Raw genomic sequence first — 21,782 nt, 5'->3', positions numbered from 1 at the left:
CCCCACATAGTAGCCAATCCCCCCATTTGTGTGGCCCGACCAGAAAAACAATAAACCAGTAACTCACCTGTCCTCCGGTCCCAGCAGCTCCTCTCCCAGCAGAGCGCGCACTCCCGTCATCCTCCGGGGCGGGCAGCGGGGTATACAGACACTGACTGTGCCGGAAGTAATTCCTGATAGAGGCTGCAGGACACTTCCGGTACTGTCAGTGACTCTGTACCCCGCTGCCCGCCCCGGAGGATGTTGGGAGTGCGCGCTCTGCCGGGAGAGGAGCTGCTGGGACCGGCCGACAGGTGAGTTACTGGTTTATTGTTTTTTTTGGTGGGGACACATATAATACGGGACACTGGGGGGCCGTTCCGGGACCACGGGACAGCACCCCGAAAACGGGACTGTCCCGCGGAACCCGGGACGGTTGCGAACTATGTAGGAAGTGAGAGAGAAGGTAGAAGTGTAGAGAGGAGGCACCTGTGATTGGATAAACACACAAACATAGCTAAACCTGTACACATATGCTGCAGCTGTGCACTGGGGGAGGGAGACACCTAGTGGCTGGAGAGGAGAGCAGCAACTATCAGCACTTAGTGTGACACCTGAGAGAGTTACTTTATATATATATTTAATTATTTTATTTTATATATATAATTTATTTATTTTTTTATTGTATATTTTAAATATTTTTTCTTCCAAAAATATAAAGAGAGTTACTTAACCTGGGTGATTCAAAACTTAGGGAACCACCTGTGGTGGGACACTACACATATATTATACAAGGTGGAGTAAGGGTGCTTACACCTCTGCCCACCAGCTCTATCATGAAGACAAACACCATGGAATATATTGGTGCAATATAAGCAACATACAGTAAATAAGCCTGTAATTGTGGTATACTGTAGAAGCCATACTTATCTACAGGCAACGCTACTACCTATATATGTACAGTCATCTCCTGTATACTCGTCTCCTGTACTCACCTTCCTTGATGACGCTGACTATCCTCATCACATAGTTATCATAGTTATCATCCTTTTCTATCTTCTCCAGATGTGTCTTGTAAGCTATATAAAAGAAAAAAAATAAGCTTTAGTATGGGTTACCTCCATATACCCCAACATGGGGCCCACTGGTAACATGGAAAACAGGGCCCAGAACACATTGTTGTCTGTGTGTAGGATGGAAGTATGTGCCCCTCACCATAGTCCACTCCTGGCGCACACGCTCTCTCACGATGTTCTTCTGCATTAATTTCATCATCCAGCTGTAATAAGCAATTCTCTAAAAGACAAATCAATAAGGAAGGAATGTCAGGAGGTTCAACTAATGATATGATCATGTTCTACCTTAAAGCATACCGCCATTTTCCTGCAAAAAGTGGCTATTTGACAGCTAGCCTTCTCAGGAAGTAGCTAGTTGACAGCTATCATGGGCAGGGAGTAGCTACCTGACAGCTACCAATGGCAGGAAGTAGCTACCTGACAGCTACCAGTGGCAGGACGTAGCTACCTGACAGCTACCAGTAGCAGGACGTAGCTACCTGACAGCTACCAGTGGCAGGACGTAGCTACCTGACAGCTACCAGTGGCAGGACATAGCTACCTGACAGCTACCAGTGGCAGGACATAGCTACCTGACAGCTACCAGTGGCAGGACGTAGCTACCTGACAGCTACCAGTGGCAGGACATAGCTACCTGACAGCTACCAGTGGTAGGAAGTAGCTACCTGACAGCTACCAGTGGCAGGAAGTAGCTACCTGACAGCTACCAGTGGCAGGAAGTAGCTACCTGACAGCTACCAGTGGCAGGAAGTAGCTACCTGACAGCTACCAGTGACAGGAAGTAGCTACCTGACAGCTACCAGTGGCAGGGAGTAGCTACCTGACAGCTACCAGTGGCAGGGAGTAGCTACCTGACAGCTATCAGTGGCAGGATGTAGCTACCTGACAGCTACCAGTGGAAGGACGTAGCTACCTGACAGCTACCAGTGGCAGGAAGTGTCTATCTGACAGTTACCAGTGGCAAGAAGTGTCTATCTGACAGCTACCATTGGCAGGAAGAGCGTGAAGGGTTAACACCACAGGCATGCACACATTTGTTCAGTTTAGGTTGGTCTTTGCCACCATCTAATGATGTTCTTAGGAAAGACATATTTATATATTCCAATTAGGGATGAGCAAACTCATGGATGTTCAGGCTCTGCTCAGGTACCCTAACTGAACCTGAACCCCATTAAAATCAATGGGAACCTGAATTTTTGGACTAAAAAAATACAGTCTGGCTCCCAGTGGGTTAAGTGGGCTGTGTATCTAAGGGAGGGGGGATTATACTTTACCCCCCTGGGCACTGCTTACATCTTCTGTCTTCAGCAATGACTCTAGCAGTGTCTGCTCAGCCAATCAGCGGCTAAGGCGGGACACCACCACAGCAGCTGATTGGCTGAGAAGACACTGCAGGAGTTAAGGCTGAAGACAGAAGTTGTGAGCTGAGCCCAGGAGGATAAAGTAAATTCCCAATTCTCTTCCCAACAGAGAAACATTTGGCCACCAGGGGCTTAAGTAGGGATGCTATGCATCCTCACTTAACCCTCTGGGGGCTGGATTGTTGAGTAATTAATCATACTCTCCTGGGCTCATGTCTTCTGACCTCAGCAGACCTGGCACACAGCGCTTGAGGTCTACTCCGGCAGTGTCTGCTCAGCCAATCAGCTTTATTTACTATCCAAATGTCAGATAGCTTTATTTACTGCCACAGTTACGTCTGTGTTTGGGCCCGGGTACTCTAACACACGGATTCGGGCACAGAGCCAGACTGCAAAGTTTTGTTCACCCATAATTATAATGTCACTTTAACATGACAGAGAACTCTAGAAATCCAGGATTGCTGGAGCTCATTAAGTGTTAGACAAAGAAGCCTTGGAGTGAAGTCAAGTGATTCTTTCTGTAACTTTTGGGGCCTTCAAGAGGAAAGACCAGGATCATCCATTATCTTCAAATATGAGCTTCATAAGGACCTCCCTCATGATTACTCCTGGTATTTATAAGGACCGCTGGCCGCAACCAATACTCGTGGTTTACAAAGCATCTCTCAGACCTGTATCCACAATAGGAAACTGCAGTTCAACCACACATTTGTGCACCCACTGGGAACCAACCATCATGAACAATGTCCTTCAGGTAAAGAAGAGTTCACATTGCATGGTTTAACCCTTCAACTGCCGGAACTGTATAAAAGCCTTTGTACCTATATGTTTTAGTAGATGTTAAATAGTTCAGTAAAGAAACTCATTGAACACATTTAACTCCTTAACTCCCCAGTGTTTTGGCTTCATCTGTACCTCACCAACATCAAGGGAACTCCAAACTGCCCTAGGGAAGCCCTGGGGGAAATTACCAACATCTGTGCAGACCCTCACCTCTGTGTTGCCCTAAAGGAGCCCTCAAGCCTCACTGTTAGGGTGGTGGTGGACCACAATGCTCAGCCTGCCACAGGTGTGTGTCCACAGCCACTACCAAAGCTTACACTCTCCTCTGGGTCACTGTGTTGCTCCATGGTCATGCTTCCAATATTTCAACTTCAAGAACCACCTTAACCCTTAACTTACTGTTTATAGGGTGGCTCCATCATATTAGGTAGGGTCTACATATTATGTTATTACTGGAATGGATAACTTTAACCCTTTGCTTCTATAATGACTTATTCAGTACATCACTCATTTCAGGACTTACCCTCCACACACCGGCACACATCTTGTTGACAGATGGTGTTTAATGATTTGCTGTCCTTGTCCACATGGTAGAATTTACTGCAGCGGCTTTCTATTAAGACATGAGAAATATAATATGGATTCCCATATAGGTGACAACACATCACATATCAAGCCAATGGAAAAATCTTCTATGTCACCTACCGGGGGCGTAATAGTCATAAACAGTGACAGATGCCGGCTGGATGAGACCAACGTTAAAGATCTGGTGAACATTGAATTTGATGCATTCTGGTTCTTTGTGTGAGATCTGTGCAAAGTAAAGGAAAAAAAGGAAAGTTAATGGATCACTTAAGGTGATTTTATGTTTTTTAATACATTTATTTTTTTTATGTTTATTCCAGAAAGTTTTATAACCTTATTAATTAAAACTTTTTTTTTGCTTTCTTTTTCGTTTTCATTGAGTGGCAGCAGTAAGAGGCGACATACACCCGAGGCGACATACACCCAAGTATGAGGGTCTCCATGTGGTGATGTCTATTACTGACCTCTCTGTATGTCTACCCTCCATCCTGAGAGTAACCGAGGCGTCATACCTTATTCAGATAGATGATGAGTGATCCCTTATCGGTTGCGAGCTTGTTATACTCGAACTTGGAGATATATTTGTCCACTCCTTTAGCTAGCTGTAAGCCAGAAGAACACAGATTATATATCATGCCGATAATAATATAATAGCTTTGAATAACTATTTAAATTCTGATAACCTCCTCACCCTGTCAAGGCTTTGAACATCGGGTGCAAATCCAGTCATCATTGAAACATCCAAGATGGACATGGTTGCATCAATGTCTTTGAGATGTCTACAGGAAGATTACAAGGAGGTGACATCTGTTAGATGGCTTCAAGATAGTTCTTGACACAATTTAAGGCTATGTTCACACTACGTAAAACTACGGCCGTTGTTGCCGATGGCAACAACGGCCATAGTTTTTGTGGGGTGGAAAAATGCCTTAGTTTCAATGGGATCCCGGCCGGAGCGTATACACATCATATACGCTCCGGCCAGGATCCCATACGGCCCCGCAAATAACTGACATGTCAGTTTTCTGCGGCCGCAATTCAATGAATTGCGGCCGTAGGAAACCCTATCAGTTCACACTATAAAGCGAGCGGCTCCGGCCGCTCGCTCCATAGTGTGCAAGGGGAAGCTCTGATGCAGGCGCGTGTTGATGCGCCCGCATCAGAGCTCTGCGGCCAGACAGATCATCCGGACGGTACTTAAGTATCGGCCGCGATGATCCGGGCACAGACCGGCTGTTCCATGACCCGGCCGGGGTCACGGAACGGCCGGTCTCTTACGACGTGTGCACATAACCTCAGGCTTACATCCCAACACGACGTACATCATCTTTGTCTGTTTTAGGAGGCCTGGCTGGATCTTGTCTCTGAGCTCTAGTCTCACCTCCTAAGTGATGTCATTACCTCTGATCGGCCCCTCTAGCCATCACCACCTCCCTGTCACATACACATATACATGCAGTATATATCTTTATTGGAACATTTAGGGAAGAATGAGGTGGGCACTGGTTATAGCATGCTGTCTTGTGCTGAACAATGCCTTAGGCAGAGGAGCAGAGAGGGGATCATACAGCAGCTTTTACAAACTTGCAATCCGGTCAGTATGTATATACTTTTTTTTTTAATAAACAGGGGATGCCTACATAGGGGGGAGGGGAATGGTTAACATGGGGATTGATGCACAAAGGAGGGCCTGAATATATAGATGCACAGAGGAGGGTCTGAATACTACATGAATGCATAGAGGAGAGCCAACTACTATATGGATGCGCAGATGAGTGCCTGACTGCTATATGTATGCGCATAGGAGGATCTGAGTACTATATGGATGAATAGAGGAGGGTCTGGGTAGTATATGGATGCTCAGAGCAGGGCCTGACTACTATACGAATGCACAGAGCAGGGCCTGACTTCTATATGGATGTACAGAGGGGGGCTGGACTTCTATATGGATGGACAGAGGAGGGCCAAACTATTATATGGATGTACAGAGGAGGGCCAAACTGTTATATGGATGTACAGAGGAGGGCCAAACTGTTATATGGATGCTGAAGAGGGCCAGACTGTTATATAGATGTATAGAGGAGGACATGAGTACTATATGTAAGCACAGACAGGGCTTATCTATTATATGAAGGGACAAATGCGGGCCTTTCTACTATGTGAGGGCATAGATGGGGCCTAAATACTATATGGGAATCACAAAATTGTCACTGTTACAGTGTGGAGCAATACAGTTGGTGAGTTTGTATAAGTTTGAGAATTGTGCTGGAGCAAAGAGCCTAAAATATTTGTCTAGCAGATTCTGAGATGAGTTGTGTGCAGGTAAAGTCTTCATGGTGGTCGGCCCATTTGAAGAAGAAAGGAAAAGTGAGCAACTCTGAACAGAGAAGATACCTCCTGTGAGTCACTGGATGTAACTGCACTGTGATCACTGTAATCAGCAAGTATCAAATATGGTAAGTTCCAGTGTTACTATAATTCCTTTTATCCTGTGGAAGTCAACTGAAACATTTAGATTTTTTTAGAAGTTATTAACTTACCTTGCACAAATCTCAAGGGAAATTGTTGACAAAGTACCTTCCGCCTCTGTGAAGAGGCAAAAGAAAACAAAAATTAATAACTTGTACACCACAACCCTACCGCCCAACACACATCGTTCATAAAACTACTCTACTCTTTTGTGACCAAAGGATAACTTAACCACACTGAATATTCCAACAAATCGCTCTTGACAAACCATTTACTGTATGTAGTGGTCACATGTATATTGAAATTAAGAGACGATTCTTTCTTATTTATACACTTACCTTTTGGTTCATCGTTCACTTCAACTGAAAGATTAAAGTTTTTACATTCGCTTTCTTTCACAAAAGCATTGTAAACCGACACAACCTAGAGGGTCAAAAGTCAAATGGAAATATTTTTAAAAATGTTGGTTAATTTAGGTTTAATTTCGAATTTGTTGATAAACAGTTTTTGTTTTTGTTTTTTTGTTTTTTTTGACAAATATTTATATTGGATTTTCAGAAATGATGATCAAAAAAAACAACAAGGTGTGGTGCAAGACACAAAGATTACAACACATATAAAGCAAAAATAGAGGAAACATAGCCCGATAATGGGATCATAACAAAGAAGATCCGGACATATGAACATATGAAGAGACCCTTAGAAGTACAGAGTGGCCAACATACCATACAAAGAAAGGTACTCGCATTACAACATAGCAAACGGGTTTAGTAAGATGCAGAGTAACAAAGAAAGAGAGTCAATGTGGCAGCTGTAAGGCCCCCAATGTACCTTTCAGCGACTCCGTACAATACCATTTTGTGAACTGGAAGGGCTTCACTATGTCATGAATGGCCTGCGTATCATAATGCTGTAAAATAAAGGGTCTCCATTTCTGGAAAAACTTCTTTGAACCAGAATCTTTATGCCTCTCCGTATCAATCTTATCGATTCCAAAAAAGAGCTTTTTCTGTGCCACTACCAAATCAAGGTCAGGTACATTAGGCAATAACCAATTGGTAAACAAGCACCGTAAAGCAATCAGTAAGGTGATGTGCACCAATTGCGGTATTGCTCTGATTTGGGGGGTCTCAATTGGTGAAATAAGAGCACCTTCAGAGCTAAATCAAGTCTAATCTTGTAAGAGGTGTGAATGTAAGTAATTATCATGTTCCAATAAGAGACTGTGGAGGGGCAAGTCCACACTCCATGCCACAGGTTGGTTAGGGGGGAGTGACATTTAGGACATTCAGTGATTCTATCAGGGAAGGATGGCGACGGAAGGATATTGAATCCATATAATGCTGAATGCGAGAGCTTAAAGTATGTCTCCCGCCATCGCTCATTTATAACACATTTCCTAATAACCGCCCATCCTGACAAAATTACTTCTGTAATGTTCTCGTCCCCGGTTAGTAGTGCCCATTTGTGGAAAAGCTTCGCAGGATCAACCTTAAGGAAGTCGTTCCTTAGGGCATTATATAAGACAGATATAGATGCCTTATTAGTACTGTCACCAATAATCCCGTCTAGCCCATGCTATTGGGATTCCTTCCTGACGTTCCTAAGTCTGGCGGTACAAAATGTATGAACCTGGTTAATATATAAATTATGTGCGAGTGGCAACTGGAATTTCGTCTGTATTTCCTGAGGTGTAAGCCAACGTTGCTGATTAGGATCTATGAGGTCACCAACGCAGCTAAAGCCTTTTTCATGCCAAACTTTCAGTCAGCCTACATTTTGGCCCCTCAAAAATTCTGGATGTCTATCTAACGGCATGTGCTTGGACAGCAGAAAAGGAAGTCCAAGCATCTTCCTGAGTACTTTCCATGATACAATCGAGTCACGGAGTATGCAGGATCGCTTTATTTCAGAGGGTAATTTGGTATAGTTGGTATGCAAAAGGCTTATAAGGTTCCAAGGAAAAGCGAGATCCTGCTCTGAAAGAAGATTAGAAAAGTGGGAGGAGTTGTGCAACCAGTCCATAATATGGCGGAAAAGACTCACCAAATTGTATCCACGTACGTTTGGAAAGTTAACACCCCCTTCCGCCTTGCATAACATAAGTTTTGCTAGAGATATCCGCGGACGCTTGCCATTCCATATGAACTTGGAAAAGGCCGCCTGGAGTGCGTTAATATCCGCATGCTTTATCAGGAGTGGCAAGGTTTGTAAGGGATATAACAAGCGAGCAAAACTTATCATTTTAATCAAATGTCAGCGCCCCATGAAAGAAAGCGGAAGGGAGCGCCAAGACTGCAATTCGGTGACTACCTTCCTTATAACCGGGGTATAATTCAATGAGTATAACTGGCCGATCGACTTCCCTATTTTGATTCCCAAATACGTGATAAAGGAGGAGGCTATTACCAGACTTAGCGAACTTGCTACTGAATGTAACTGAGTAGAGGCTTTCCCCAATGGCAAGAGCTCGCTCTTTGTTATATTAATCTTGTAGCCCGTGAATGAGCCATACCAGGAGAAAAACGGAAATAAGCGAGGTAAATCAGACACGGGGTTACTTAAAAAAAGGAGCACATCGTCAGCAAACATTGCTAACTTTACAGTGTGGTGACGGAGACGTATGCCCTCAAAAGCGTCAGGTTGAATCTGTTTTTTAGGGTTAACCATATTCTATGAAGAGAGTGTATACCCCATGGCGGCAGGCCAATGGGCGTGTGTGAGGGAGCTTAAAGCTGAAGCCCTTACCCAAACCTGATGAGTTCCAACTTGGAGACCAGCTCTTTGGACAGTTATTTTTACCCCTACCTCCCTGAATCTGATTGAGGCAACCAAATTCTGGATAAACACATATGTATGTATTATCTTGGTAGTTTCACTATTTGGGGCTATAAGAAACCATGTTGACCTCCTATTCCTACTTGAGAAGGTAACAACATGGTAGCTGGAAACAGGCAAGTGTGGTTCAACCTATGAGCTGGCGACCAATGTAGGCATTGCTTGCCACATGTTACTGTCCTTTTTGCCCTCCTCAGGCTTGGAGTGGAGGTTACTGTTCAATAGAAAAGAAATAATCTTCCAGGCTATGTTTGATGCTTTGGTCAATGGTTGAGGTTTACTTGTTGCGTTAACTGCAAATATGACCTTACCGTCAATGTACCCTGCCCTTTGCCTTGGGCTTTCACAACAAATTCTTTGTTCACTTTGGTCTGTAAAATAGAATAAGATATGATTACAGATATATTATTCTCTATGAAATATGATGTTCTTATAAATTACTCAACAGTTTAATAGTAAAGTTTCTATCATCCTACCACTGGAAGATCATCCAAGATCATATAAGCATTTATCGTGAATATCAACCTGTTCTGATATTATAATTCTTCCCTAATCTTGTAACCCTCTAATATCTATCCTTCAGCTAACCATAATTCAGGGTGTAAGTCCACTTTTCACTATCTTCTCCTATGAGCTCTTTATGAGGAACTGTGTCAAAGTCTTTACTGAAGTCCATATAGGCGATATCCACGGCACCACCTTCATCCAACTCTTTTGGGATATAGTCAAAGAAATCAATTAAACTAGTCTGACATGCTGGTTTGGGTTTGGTACATCAAGTTGTTAATTTTTAGGTGATCAAGTATATTCTTTTTAGAAGTGTTTCCGTAAGTTTTTTATACTTAAGATATCGAGTAATTCTCTATGCTTCTTCTGGATGGATACAACATTGGCCATAAGATCATGAGAATAAATCCCATCACACTACACCCACCATATCTTCCAATACACCACATTACCTCTTCAGAACGAGCCAGCAAAGAGTTATCCGGATTGATGTTGTAAATTTCTGGATTTTGCCTTTCCGGGAGAGGGAAGGACACATTCATATTTATCCGATTTGATGGCATGTCTATTTGATATTGAGCCAAAGCTTGAAACATCACAATAGTAGCCTAAAGACAACAAGAAGACAAGAAGAGCAATGTTTAAAGCGTTCCTGTCATGATGTCCACTGACCCAAACTGTGTGAAATTCATGCTGCTGCTGGAAGTTCAGGTATCCATGAATGTGACCATGCCAGGTGGGTTCCATGCATGAACTCTATTGGATCAGAATGGAGCTTGTGCACGTTGGATACTGGAACTTCTATCAGCAAGAATGGATTTCAAGTCAATCTAGTCAACGTACATGATGATAAGTACACTTTAAGACAAAATTAGAAAGTTAACATACAGTATACAAATGAGACAGGCAAGAAGACAGAGTTCAAAAATAAAAAAAAGACAAAGACTTTAGTTATTGACATCACTTACTTGAGTGGAACCATAAACTGCCCCATAATATTTTCTTTCAATAATCCAGCGCACAATTGGTTGAGTTAGATCATACTTCTTCATTCGCAGGAGAGCCAACAGAGCGTAGGATGTAGCCTCGATAGTGATGTAACGGGAACTGGGCTCTTCCCAATGAAGATTGTCTTGTCAAAGAAACAGCGGGACAGAATAAACATGATGAAGGGTGCGTAAGTCAGGCCACAAGGTAATTAGCAACCCTAGTCCTGTTTCAAGGCTATTTAATGGATTAGACATTGACATATGGGGGGGACATTTATTAAGTCTGGCGTTTTTGCGCTGGGCGTAAAAATGTCCCCCAAGCTCCGACAGTACGGAGATTTATGTAGAGGTGCACTACCTCTAGATAAATCCGTGCGTACCAGTGTGTGCGCCAGGAAACCTACGCCAGCTCAGGTTGGCATAGGTTTCCTTATTTTTTGTTGCGAAAAATTATAAATGAAGCGGACCCAGAGTCTGCGCCCCCTGTTCTGCCCCCTCCACACCAACTCCCGCCCCATTGGCGAAGGTGGCCAGATGTGAATATTTTATTCGCAAAACAGCCATTTGCGAATAAATCAATTCACATCTGGCCATTTTACGCCAAAAAATACAACTTTTTAGTTTGATAACTTTCCCTCATGGGGTACTTTTTGACATGTCAGTTACTGTCAGCTACTGATCACACTAGGTCTCACTCCCGAGACTCGGAGGGATCCCAAGATTTAGCCAAGGGGACTAAGCAGTAGTGAGCTTCCCTCCCTCAAATCAAATTGGGCTTTTATGGAGTCAATGGAGCAACTGAAAGCTGACAGCTTTCTCCACACACTTGCTCAGCTCGACCAGGCATGCATGGTTTCAAGTTTGAAGAGGAGTGAAAGCCACAGCCAGAAAACTATAAGTGGATTGAATATCTGTGAATCTCTTTGGCATTTTTAAATTTAAACTCCTTTTTTGCTTTCAGATAGTTGAAATTAGTGACTTCAAACTGCTTTATCAAATAGGCTTTAGAAAGAGAGGATTTCTGAAGAAGAGCTGTTTTGCATAGTTGTTGACTATAGTAACTGAGTACAATGTACTGTACATGGTCCACCACAAAGAACTTATCATGCAACGTCCATGGGCCTGACGGCTATAGGTTAGATAAAAACTTAATAAAAAAATTTTTTCCCACAGAACTTTTTTTTTTTAAACCATCAAAAAGGACATCTTACTCTTTGTTCTAACTACAGACATTAAGGAGAATTTATTAATGGTTTTTATGTAGGCTTTGGTGTACAAGTGTTGTGCAAAAATGTCTCACTTTTTAATTTTGGTTTAAAGGGAACCTAGAGAGCATGGTACTTTTCGGTAATTTCTCAGTGCAGTAGATTATGCACAATTTTAGGTCTCCTACTGTAATGAAGTGTCAAAGAAGAATTGTATGTGCTGGACTCTGGCAACCTCACCACTCCTTCCTCCTCCCTCTTCTTCATAAATAATCAGTGCTGCCCGACCTCCTGCTCACTCAGATGTCAGTTAGTATCTGCCAACAGAGGAGTGATCTGCAATCAGAGACACTGGCTGACAGCTGAGCGGGCAGGAAGCCGGGCAGCATTGATTATTCATGAAGAAGAGGGAGAAAGAAGGAGTGGTGAGGCAGCCAGAGTGCAGCACAAATGCTAAGCCACAACTCCTCTTTGACTCTTCATTACAGTAGGAGACCTGAGATTGTCCAAAAGATACCATGCTCACTAGGGGACTGACAGCTAGAGCACACTGTCAGTGCCTCGGATAGGGCCTGGGAGCTGAAAGATTCCCTTAAGTGAAAATTCCCACCACTTTTTATTTGTTCTTTAGTTCCTAAAAAAATTCAGTACCTTTGGTTGCGGAAATCAACTTCTCTGGATCATTTATTGCCCCTGCCATAGCAAGAGCATATGAAGTAATAGCGATGACATATGGTTTTTTGAGTCCTGGCAACCGATCCAACAGGAATTTGGTCGCTTTTTCAATACTGATCTTCAGGTTCTGTAAGTTAATAAAAACATGCTCTACATGAATGCAGGTGCATACTGGGTTGAGCTTTCATTAAGGTGGCTTGAAAGAAATATACTCACATTGACATGCGGGGTACAGAACTTCTCATTTTCCAGTATAGCAATGAGGACAAAGGCTGTAAGTGCAACATCTTCTGAAGCTCCTTTGATACCTCCCTGGGTCGAAATAAGGGAATGGAATTACTAACCGTTAGGCAATGTAATATAATGCCCTACAAGCCTCCCAGTTGATGGAAGTCGTCTTCTTATACGTACCACCATCTCCTGTTGGATAACCGGGGCATCCTCTTTAAACATTCCATCTGGTTTCTGTTTTTCAAGAATTAACCATTTGATTGCATCACACAAAACATTGGTTTGGATGTCCACCACTGGTTGGGCCAATGCGAAAACCTTGGCTACGTAAGCCGTTAGCCTAGTCAGAAAGAAAAGAAATTACCGAAAAAGAGAATGTTTTCCAGCCTGAGATTCCATATTATCCTTGAAGTCAAATCCCCATAATAAAACAATGACAACCTGTCCTAATCTTATGCCTTTGGTGTCTATATCAATATATATCTATCTGTCTATGGATATGAACATCTATATCTTCCTTACATCAATAGATGGTGGCACTCACCATGTGCTGGCTGGCAAGTGTTTGAAAGATGCAAATGAACCATCTTCTTTACGATAGACAAGTTGTTGTACAAAACCTGGAAAGATAAGCACCAAATGATATTTCAGTACAGATAACTGGTAGGTTTATCATTGCTTTTTCTGGCATACATCATCAGAAAGTAGCAAATTTGTAACTTTTTGTATATCTAAGCCTCGGGCCCAGCAAGGCACGGAGTCAGAATGGCCTCCCTCCAGACCTGTTTTAACAGACTTCTCCTGCATGGGACATGGGAGCTAGGATTAAGCTTAGCTACATTGGTCTTGATAAATCTCCCCTGTGTGTTCTCGGGGTGGTGTGGGGGGGGGGGGGGTGCATAAAGCATCTGTGTATGTGTCATGCAGTGACCATTAGGCTGCTCTTTCAGCGTTGCAAAATGGGTATGCCACTACTGTGTCTAGCATGTGTAGGTTGGTATTGATATGTATGTATATATGCTCTGGGATGAAAGCCGCAATCTACGCTCTCACCACTAGATGTCAATGTATTCTATGCACTGCTTAGCACAGCTGAAGGAAGGTTATTAAGAGGTTAGCTGTAAATGTGATTTAACTCATGTGCTCATGTGCTTGACTAAGAGCCTGAGCTGGATACCTCACAGAGGTTCCTCTTTTATTTTCCTAGCCTATTACAAGCTAGGAATGCCAGAACCCATCTGTGAGGACCTTTTGTTCAGAGATTATTTCATATTTCAAGTATACTTCATCCTAGCTATGTCCGGCTAATGAAACCCGTGGTGAGGCTACTGTAAATGGGATAGCAAGCCTCTTAAACTACACTGGGGAACTATCTTCTTGTCATCCTCCTGAAACCTGAGACAGGAATCAGGGCAGCAGTTGGGTAAGAGCAGTTAAAGTTGAGAAGTCTGCTGTAACATTCTAGGTTTCCTTAGGGGTCTCCCTGATGAATAGCTTTACCCTGTGTTCCTGGATCTGTGTCACCCAGTGTCTATGGACAGCATTAGGCAGATTGTCATAGCCACGGATACAAGTCCCCACAGCTGAGCACCTAAGTATCTAGCTAGGACCCCACCCCCATCAAGTAGCTCACTGTCGTGCAAGCTTTTGTCAGGCCAAGTCACTCCAGCCTTGTCTTCAGGTATCCAGAGAATGTGCCAAGTTCGCCTGCACAAAGCAGTGATTTATTTTTAAGCTATTTAAAAGGATTTTACAGTATACATGCATGAGGTATTGAGGTTAAAGTCTTTAAAGTATTGCAAGCACCCAGCTCACTTCAAGGGATCTCAGTCAGTGACCTCAACTGTATATTCTGAACCTTGTTGAAATGGACTATGATATATTGTACCGTACCCTTAAGAAGTTTCCAACAAGTAAAGTTACACTTGTTTAAGTTTAAGCTTAACTGTAGTTTTTTGGCTGTAGTTTTTTTGCACAACACCTGCACCTACACTGTTATACTTTAACGGACATGTGTCTGGGGCCCGGGCCCTAGCTTACACCCTCTGGCTGCTCTGGGTTACTGGACTTTCGCACGTGGCAGTTTTGTATTTTTTTTATTTATTTATTTTTATTATTTTTTTTTGGGGGGGGGGGGGAATCTTAGGGTTGATTGAACTCGAACCTTCTCGAACCTGCAGCATCTGATTCCGGATGCCTTCTCGTTCCGTGGGGAAGATGGAGACTGCCGGCATACCGCCTGAAAAACAGGGATACAGCCTATTACTTAGGCTGTATCCCTGTTTTCCAGGCGGTACTCTGGCAGTTTCCATCTTCCCCACGGAACGGGAAGGCATCGGAAATCAAATGCTGCAGGTTCGAGAAGGTTCAAGTTTAATCGAACCTAAGATTTCCCGATGTTCGATCATCTCTAGTCTTTGCAGGGTATTCTCATTGTGTATAGTGATGGTGTTTCCTCAGATTAGTTCCTTAAATTATGATCTGTTAGGATTTTAACTCTGGGAGATCCCCACTGAATCTGAGAATGAAGGTTACATAGTACTAGTTTATTGATTTATGACCTTCACGTTTTTTTCTTGCACCTTAGCTATGGGACTGTAAAGTAGTGTATCGGGCAACGAATATCAACCCACTGTGCTACTTAACCAGTTTGACTTTGGGAAATGCCAGAGAGCGGAGTCTAAGTGCTCTCTGGGTTTTAACCCTTTATCCTGCTCCAGGATGCAAAAGCTGGACTTCTGCTGCAGTGCCGGAAGCATAGAGCCCAGACCGGGTGGAGAGAGGACACTGGTGGACATCTGCTGCTATGGACTGAAAGGGGAGTGCTTCAGAGATACAGGAAGGACTAAGTCACAAGTGGGGATCTGTGGTGGAACAGCGGGCAGGAGCAGTGGCGTAGCCACCGTGGTCGCAGGGGTCGCCGCTGCGACCTGGCCCGGCGTCGAGGGGGGCCCGCGCCCAACAATCTATCCCCTGCCCCCGGCCGTCCTCCGCCTCGGGTTCCTGTCGCGGGTTCCCGGGGGCAACACAGAGGGGCCAGCTATAAGAGGGGGCAACATAAGGAGGACAACATAGAGGAGCCATCTGTAAGGGGGGGCAACACAGGGGGCTATCTAAAAGGGAGGGGGCAACATAAGTGGTCCATCTACAAGGGGGGGCAACATAAGGGGAACAACACAGGAAGGCATCTATATGGGGGGGCAACATAAGGGGGCCATCTATAAGGGGAGGCCTTGTAAGGAGGGCATCTATGAGGGGGACAACACAGGGGGCCATCTAAAATGGGGGCAGAGGGGGACAACACAGGGGGCATCTTTAAGGGGGAATACACAGAAATGGTCAATCTGTAAGGGACACTACACAGAGGGGGCATCTATAAGGGGGACTACACAGAGGAGGGGTGTATACTATAGGGGATACAGAGGGGACCATCTATAAGGGGGACATCAAAGGAGCCATCTATAAGGGGGACTACACGAGGGGGAATCTACTATAGGGGGACTACACAGAGAGGGGTTGTGAAGGAGATGCACAAGGGACCATCTATATGGAAGACTGAGCTAGGGACCATCTACACAGAGGGGGGCATATACTATCATGGGGATCACATAGAGTCAGCCTACCCACTTAAAGTGACTGTACCACCAGGCCCAGGCTGAAGCACTGGAGGCGGCCCGACCCACCCCCAGTGGGAAGAAACCCCAGCCCCTCCATGACGTGTCTCCATTAGAATCAATGGATCCCTATCATAGAGGTGCGGGGGTTTCCTCCCACTAAGGGTGGGTCGGGCCGCCTCCAGTGCTTCAGCCTGGGCCTGGTGGTACATTCACTTTAATGAGGGTGTAAAGGGGCCAATACAGATGTGCAGTGTGTATACAGATGAGGATGGTGCCAGTGTGAGGAGCCTAATATGTTTGTCTGGCAGATTCTGTGGATTCGTGGCTCAGAGAAGTTCTCATAATGGCTCAGGAGGGATGGAGAAGATGAAAAGGGAAGAACTCTGATTAGAGAAGACGTCCAATGTGAGTCACTTGATATAACTGCACTGTAATGTATATGGTGTACAGAGCCTGTGTAGGGCTGGGTCAGCCTCTATATGACTGGATAAGGTGATGGTGATCTATGTACAGTGGATGTTAGTCAGTATGCAGTGGTGTTAGTCAGTATGTGGTGGTATTAGTCAGTATGTGGTGGTATTATTTGTAATCTGGTACTGTGTTTTATTGGTCTTAGTATACTAGATTTGGTCAGTAACAACATGGTGGTGATGGTAGTGGTTGTGGTGGTAATATTTCCCGCTTGTATACTGGTATTATTGGCAATATTGGTCTCAGTACACAGGATTTGGTTAGTAACAGTATGGCGGTAATATGTATGGTGATAATATTTAATATATTATATTATATTATAATATATTATTGGTAATATCTGTCTCTAGCTATTATCTATGTATCGCATCGCTTGGTCGAGGAACGGGGGGGGCCCAAGTTGAACTCTTGCACCAGGGCCCAAGGGACATTAGCTACGCCCCTGGGCAGGAGACTGATGGCGTATTCAATATAGTATAGGAATGCTGTTGGGTAATACCAGGCTATGGCCTGCCATTCATTCTAAAGACTGGTGAGGGATCCAAGGGGTTGAGCTCCTACTCATTCTAAAGCATTGGCAAAAAAACTTAAAAAGTCTATTTCTACTCTTTTTTGTATGAATTTTTGACAATTAAAATAAAAACTTAAATGCCGAACCATAAATTATTCAATATACGTATTTAATTGTTTTTTTTTACCCGTCCTGATGTTGTTCAGAGCTTCATTTCTTCGGTCTAAACCAACTTTCTCCCACTGGCTGGTAGCATCGAGGTAAATGGTTGTTATTACACCGGGAGTCATCCTGATCATGTTTTGTTCTCCACAACCGCGGGGAACCACAATCAAAGAACTGAGTTTGGCGCCATCGATTGCATCCTCCAAAAATTTACTCACAGGATTTCCTTAAATGATTTATGAAATTTCATGTTGGGCAACAGACATAGTGAGCAATGTATAATCTATAAACGTACAGTTGAGGTATAAAGGCATATAGAAATGGCATTTTTCCATGGGTCTCCATGGATACCAAGACTCCATGAGAACATAATTCAGGCGCCCCATTGGATCCAAAGGAAGGTCGTGCACATTTTTAAATTACTATTATTATTATTATTATTTTTTTTTTTATTTACCTTGAACAGTTATAGTTGTTTCCACACCTGTCCCAGGCACAATGCTGTTTTCATCCACTGGATACACATTCTCTTCCTGAACATCATCTAATAGAGATACACACCACATCAGTCTATGTTGTGCGGTAATGGCTGAATATTGCTGTCTGCTGATATAACGCTCCTGACCATACACCTTAGATTAATCATGGCTGAATTAACTGATATTGATGAAACCAGCTTACCATCTTATGTGTATGGGGTCTTCCAACTGGAACTCCAACTCCAATTGCTTGGATATCGGCATGCCCGATGCTTGTGTTTTCCAATAGCGATAACTACCACAGGCAATTTATCCCCCTAAGGGGAGTGTTTACAACTAAGGTGGAGTTAACACGTCCATGACTTCCAAGGCATGGACATACTGTATCGCCACCCTGTCAAAATTGGTGTTATAGGTGTGATGTAGTGTGATAGGTGTGATGTATCTGTGCAAAAACCACATTTACTTATATGACCAGAACGTAATCAGCTTTGAAGTCAGAGTAACACCCTGTATACTGTATGTGAAAAAAAAATTAGCCGAACATAGTTAACCACAAGTTGACCACGTTCATGCCATAGAAGTAAATGGAATCGGTATCAGTCTGTGCGCAGATACGTCAGCACTAGGGATGAGCGAAGCTGTCCCTCTCCATACAAGAGAGATACCCTGCTCAGCCAATCACACAAGCGCTGTCTCATCCCAGTCAGTCACTGATTGGTTGAGCAGGCAGTCAGCGCCATCCCTGGAATGACAGCCCGCTCAGCCAATTACTGGCCGTGGGGCTGTCCTGTCTCACTCAGTAATTGGCTGAGCGGGCTGGAGAAAGCTGAAGACACTGGAGACACAGAGGAGGACACTGGGGGAGCGTGGACAGATAAATATTGATGAGCTTTTATAGTGCGGTCGGTTAAGGTTTGGTTTGGCAAGTTCTCAAGGAGCGAATGCATTCTATGAAAATTGTACTTACTTTTTCCTTTAACCTCTGGTTCCAGTATGACTTCTTTTATAGTTTTTACAATGCGAACACCTTCAGGCTGGAAGACAATACAAGGTAGGAGACTGCTAGGAGATTGCTATATCTGCAAGATTCTTCCTTTATGTGACATTATAATGTAGTGTAAAACCACCACTCTAACACGTACTTACCACAACCCTAAGTTTCTTCTTGACACCATCTGTAAGCTGTTCAGTGGCTGCAGCCTTCACCTCCACATCATGATAACCCAGGCTCAATGGGACAAGAATGAAAGGAACAGCCACAGAAGACTGGTTTCTGATTTCTATAACCTGACGGAATTTTGTCTTGGCCGTAGACAGACTACAGAACTCGGGATTGTGAGATAGTTCCACTCGCACCTAAGAAGACATTAAAAGTTATAAACAATATAGAAAGGACATGAAATGTTTGGAAAAGATGCATTATGAAGAATATAAGAAACAAAGAACAGTTGACCTGCCTCGGGTGGTACATATTTGGCTACAATTTTAGGCTATGTTCAAACAAAGTATATTTCCTATATTACAACACTGGCGTGATTAATAGAAAATGTAAGTTGCATTGAAGTCAGAGGGAATCCTGGCCAGAGTGTATACACATACACTTCGTGGAACTTTAAGAGTCTACTGGATAAAGCTTTAACCATGATAAAATAATACTTAAAATTTACCAATTAATTCCTTACCTTGATCTTGCTACGGCCATAATTGTAGAGTACAGCTCGGATTTCCACCTGCTCATTTCGCACCACGGAATATGGAAGCTTCAAGTCAATAAAGAAGTCCTTGAATACCTGGATTTCATAAGGCTTGGATACACAAATGCCTGCGTATAAGACGGAAATCGTGTTAATACTTCTTTGTATACAGTAGACTGAAGTACAATCTTGAAATACAGAACTAAGACCCCAAAACAAATGAGTATTTGATGGTTTCAAAACTGGGGCAAACAGGTAGGCAATACTATCAGCTTCTGCAACGTAGTTATTTATTTAATCTGATGTCGGATTCCCCCTTTAAGCTTTGGCAGGACCATCCTTTTATGACTGGGAATAGTAAACATCTAAGCTTTAAATCTTATATGTCTTCCTTCCTGACCAGAGAGTATAGATAGGGTAATATATTGCTGCTTATAATAAGATGACCACTATTCTGTCTCATATAGTTGGTCATCTTTATCATGTATTGGAATACCCCATATTATGTACTGTAGGTCAATATGGTCATGTATTGATACAGTATTTCACAACTGAATATACCATGGTTGTCACTGCCAGTTATAATTCCAGTAACAGGAATATAATTGAATGTATTCTTGTAAAATATCTCAAACATATTGTTTATTTAGTAGGTCTGAAGAAGCACACATGCGCACGAAACAGCTGCCACCTGTGTATGTGTTTTTTCACCGTTCTTGCACTGTGAGGTGCTGGATTTTTTTTACCACATATCACTGTGCGAGGAATAAATCGTCACCTCTAAAGACTTGGTGAGTGCCCTCCCTTATTTCTATTAGAAGTATACTGTTTATTCCTTCCACTATGTGACTATATATGTGATTATAATAGAATTCTCAGCAGGATACCTTTATTTTTAGAGAGACTCACAGCCAGGACCTCCCAAGTTGTGATGGAATCCTTCAAGTAGACAGTAAGCTCTTTGGTTGAAACTCTAAAGAAATGGAAAACTCAGCAATAAGGAAACTCTATAAGTTGCCATATAACGTTTTGTCATTCTAAGGTTCAGAAAACTTCAAAGCTATGTACAGGTATCCCTTGCATAAAGTCCATCAACAAGGTAAGGGCTACTTGGTGATTCTGGTGGATAGTTGTTTTAGTGTGGTTCAAAAAACTCACTCATCTATACTTATCTGTTCCCGCTTCCTCAGTGTCCTTCTTCTTTTTCTTGTCTCAAGTGACAGCCAGCTCAGCCAATCACTGGCTGCGGCACTGTCCTGTCTCAGTCAGTGATTGGCTAAGTGGGATAGTCCCAGCCCGCTCAAATTAATCACTAGCTGACTCAGACGGGACAGTTACCCGGTCAGTGTTTGGCTATGTGGGCTGTGACTCAAGACAAGAGCGACTGCCCACTCAAGCCAATCACTGGCTGACTGAGACAGGAGAGTACCGCAGTCAGTGATTGGCTGAGTGGGCTGTCACTCAAGACAAGAGTGACAACCTGCTTAGCAAATCACTGACCTTGGCCCTGTCCCATCTCAGCTAGTGATTGGCTGAAAAGGATGGAGGTGGCTAAAGACATGGAGACCCAGGGGAGGACAGTGGAGAGCGAGAACAGGTGAGGAGACCATTTATATTGTTTATTGGATGAGCAGTTGACATCTTTCCGAACTTGTTCCGAACTCTGTGAAAAGTTCAGTTCGGTACCAAACAGAATGAATCTCGGTTCAGGAAGTTTGGTTCAGTCATCTCTACTGGTGGCCCACCACAGTCAATGGGCATTTCAGGAGGTAACCAGGAATCAGTGGGCACCCAGTGTACACCGGAATGGCAATTGCGAGGAGAGATCGGGAAGGTAAGTATTGCTTTTTCGCCAATCTACTTCTTTTTAAAAAAAAAAAAATATATATTATTGCACCGGACAACCTACTTTTTCATGGATCCCATTTATGTAAGACAATCCTTTGAGTAATATCCAATCATGTAAAACTTACCCATCATTATCAGGTGTTTCCATCATTTGTTCTATTTTCCAGAACCATGACTCTGGAAACTCTGTTCTCGAATTAATCATACCATCTGGGATATATTCCCCATCTTCACTACCTGCAGAAAACAACATGCCATGTTTATAGCTGGACAGCTTCACATACAAATTATTAAGC

The 21,782-nt window shown here is 43.3% G+C and overlaps 1 protein-coding gene across 1 annotated transcript in view; it reads right to left on the bottom strand.

Annotated features, from left to right (window-relative positions):
• The window catches only part of LOC138769599 (venom factor-like), a 43,855-nt gene that overhangs the window by 4,354 nt on the left and 17,719 nt on the right, over window positions 1–21,782 (bottom strand). Inside the window, exons 18-39 of the mRNA XM_069948175.1 lie at window positions 21,612–21,723; window positions 20,526–20,611; window positions 19,627–19,766; window positions 19,091–19,300; window positions 18,912–18,978; window positions 17,920–18,006; window positions 17,485–17,688; window positions 13,243–13,318; window positions 12,879–13,038; window positions 12,684–12,779; window positions 12,444–12,594; window positions 10,567–10,730; window positions 10,051–10,206; window positions 9,403–9,462; window positions 6,592–6,676; window positions 6,325–6,370; window positions 4,476–4,563; window positions 4,297–4,386; window positions 3,905–4,010; window positions 3,723–3,812; window positions 1,195–1,275; window positions 975–1,058 (exon numbers count right to left, since the gene is read on the bottom strand). Coding sequence (XP_069804276.1) covers window positions 975–1,058; window positions 1,195–1,275; window positions 3,723–3,812; window positions 3,905–4,010; window positions 4,297–4,386; window positions 4,476–4,563; window positions 6,325–6,370; window positions 6,592–6,676; window positions 9,403–9,462; window positions 10,051–10,206; window positions 10,567–10,730; window positions 12,444–12,594; window positions 12,684–12,779; window positions 12,879–13,038; window positions 13,243–13,318; window positions 17,485–17,688; window positions 17,920–18,006; window positions 18,912–18,978; window positions 19,091–19,300; window positions 19,627–19,766; window positions 20,526–20,611; window positions 21,612–21,723 — 2,439 coding nt within the window. The remainder of the gene's footprint in view (window positions 1–974; window positions 1,059–1,194; window positions 1,276–3,722; window positions 3,813–3,904; window positions 4,011–4,296; window positions 4,387–4,475; window positions 4,564–6,324; window positions 6,371–6,591; window positions 6,677–9,402; window positions 9,463–10,050; window positions 10,207–10,566; window positions 10,731–12,443; window positions 12,595–12,683; window positions 12,780–12,878; window positions 13,039–13,242; window positions 13,319–17,484; window positions 17,689–17,919; window positions 18,007–18,911; window positions 18,979–19,090; window positions 19,301–19,626; window positions 19,767–20,525; window positions 20,612–21,611; window positions 21,724–21,782) is intronic.

This window comes from Dendropsophus ebraccatus, chromosome 1 (genome assembly GCF_027789765.1).
Source record: "Dendropsophus ebraccatus isolate aDenEbr1 chromosome 1, aDenEbr1.pat, whole genome shotgun sequence".
NCBI lineage: Eukaryota > Metazoa > Chordata > Amphibia > Anura > Hylidae > Dendropsophus > Dendropsophus ebraccatus.
Note: the sequence above shows the minus strand (reverse complement) of the source record. Positions and strands in the feature narration are given on the sequence as shown.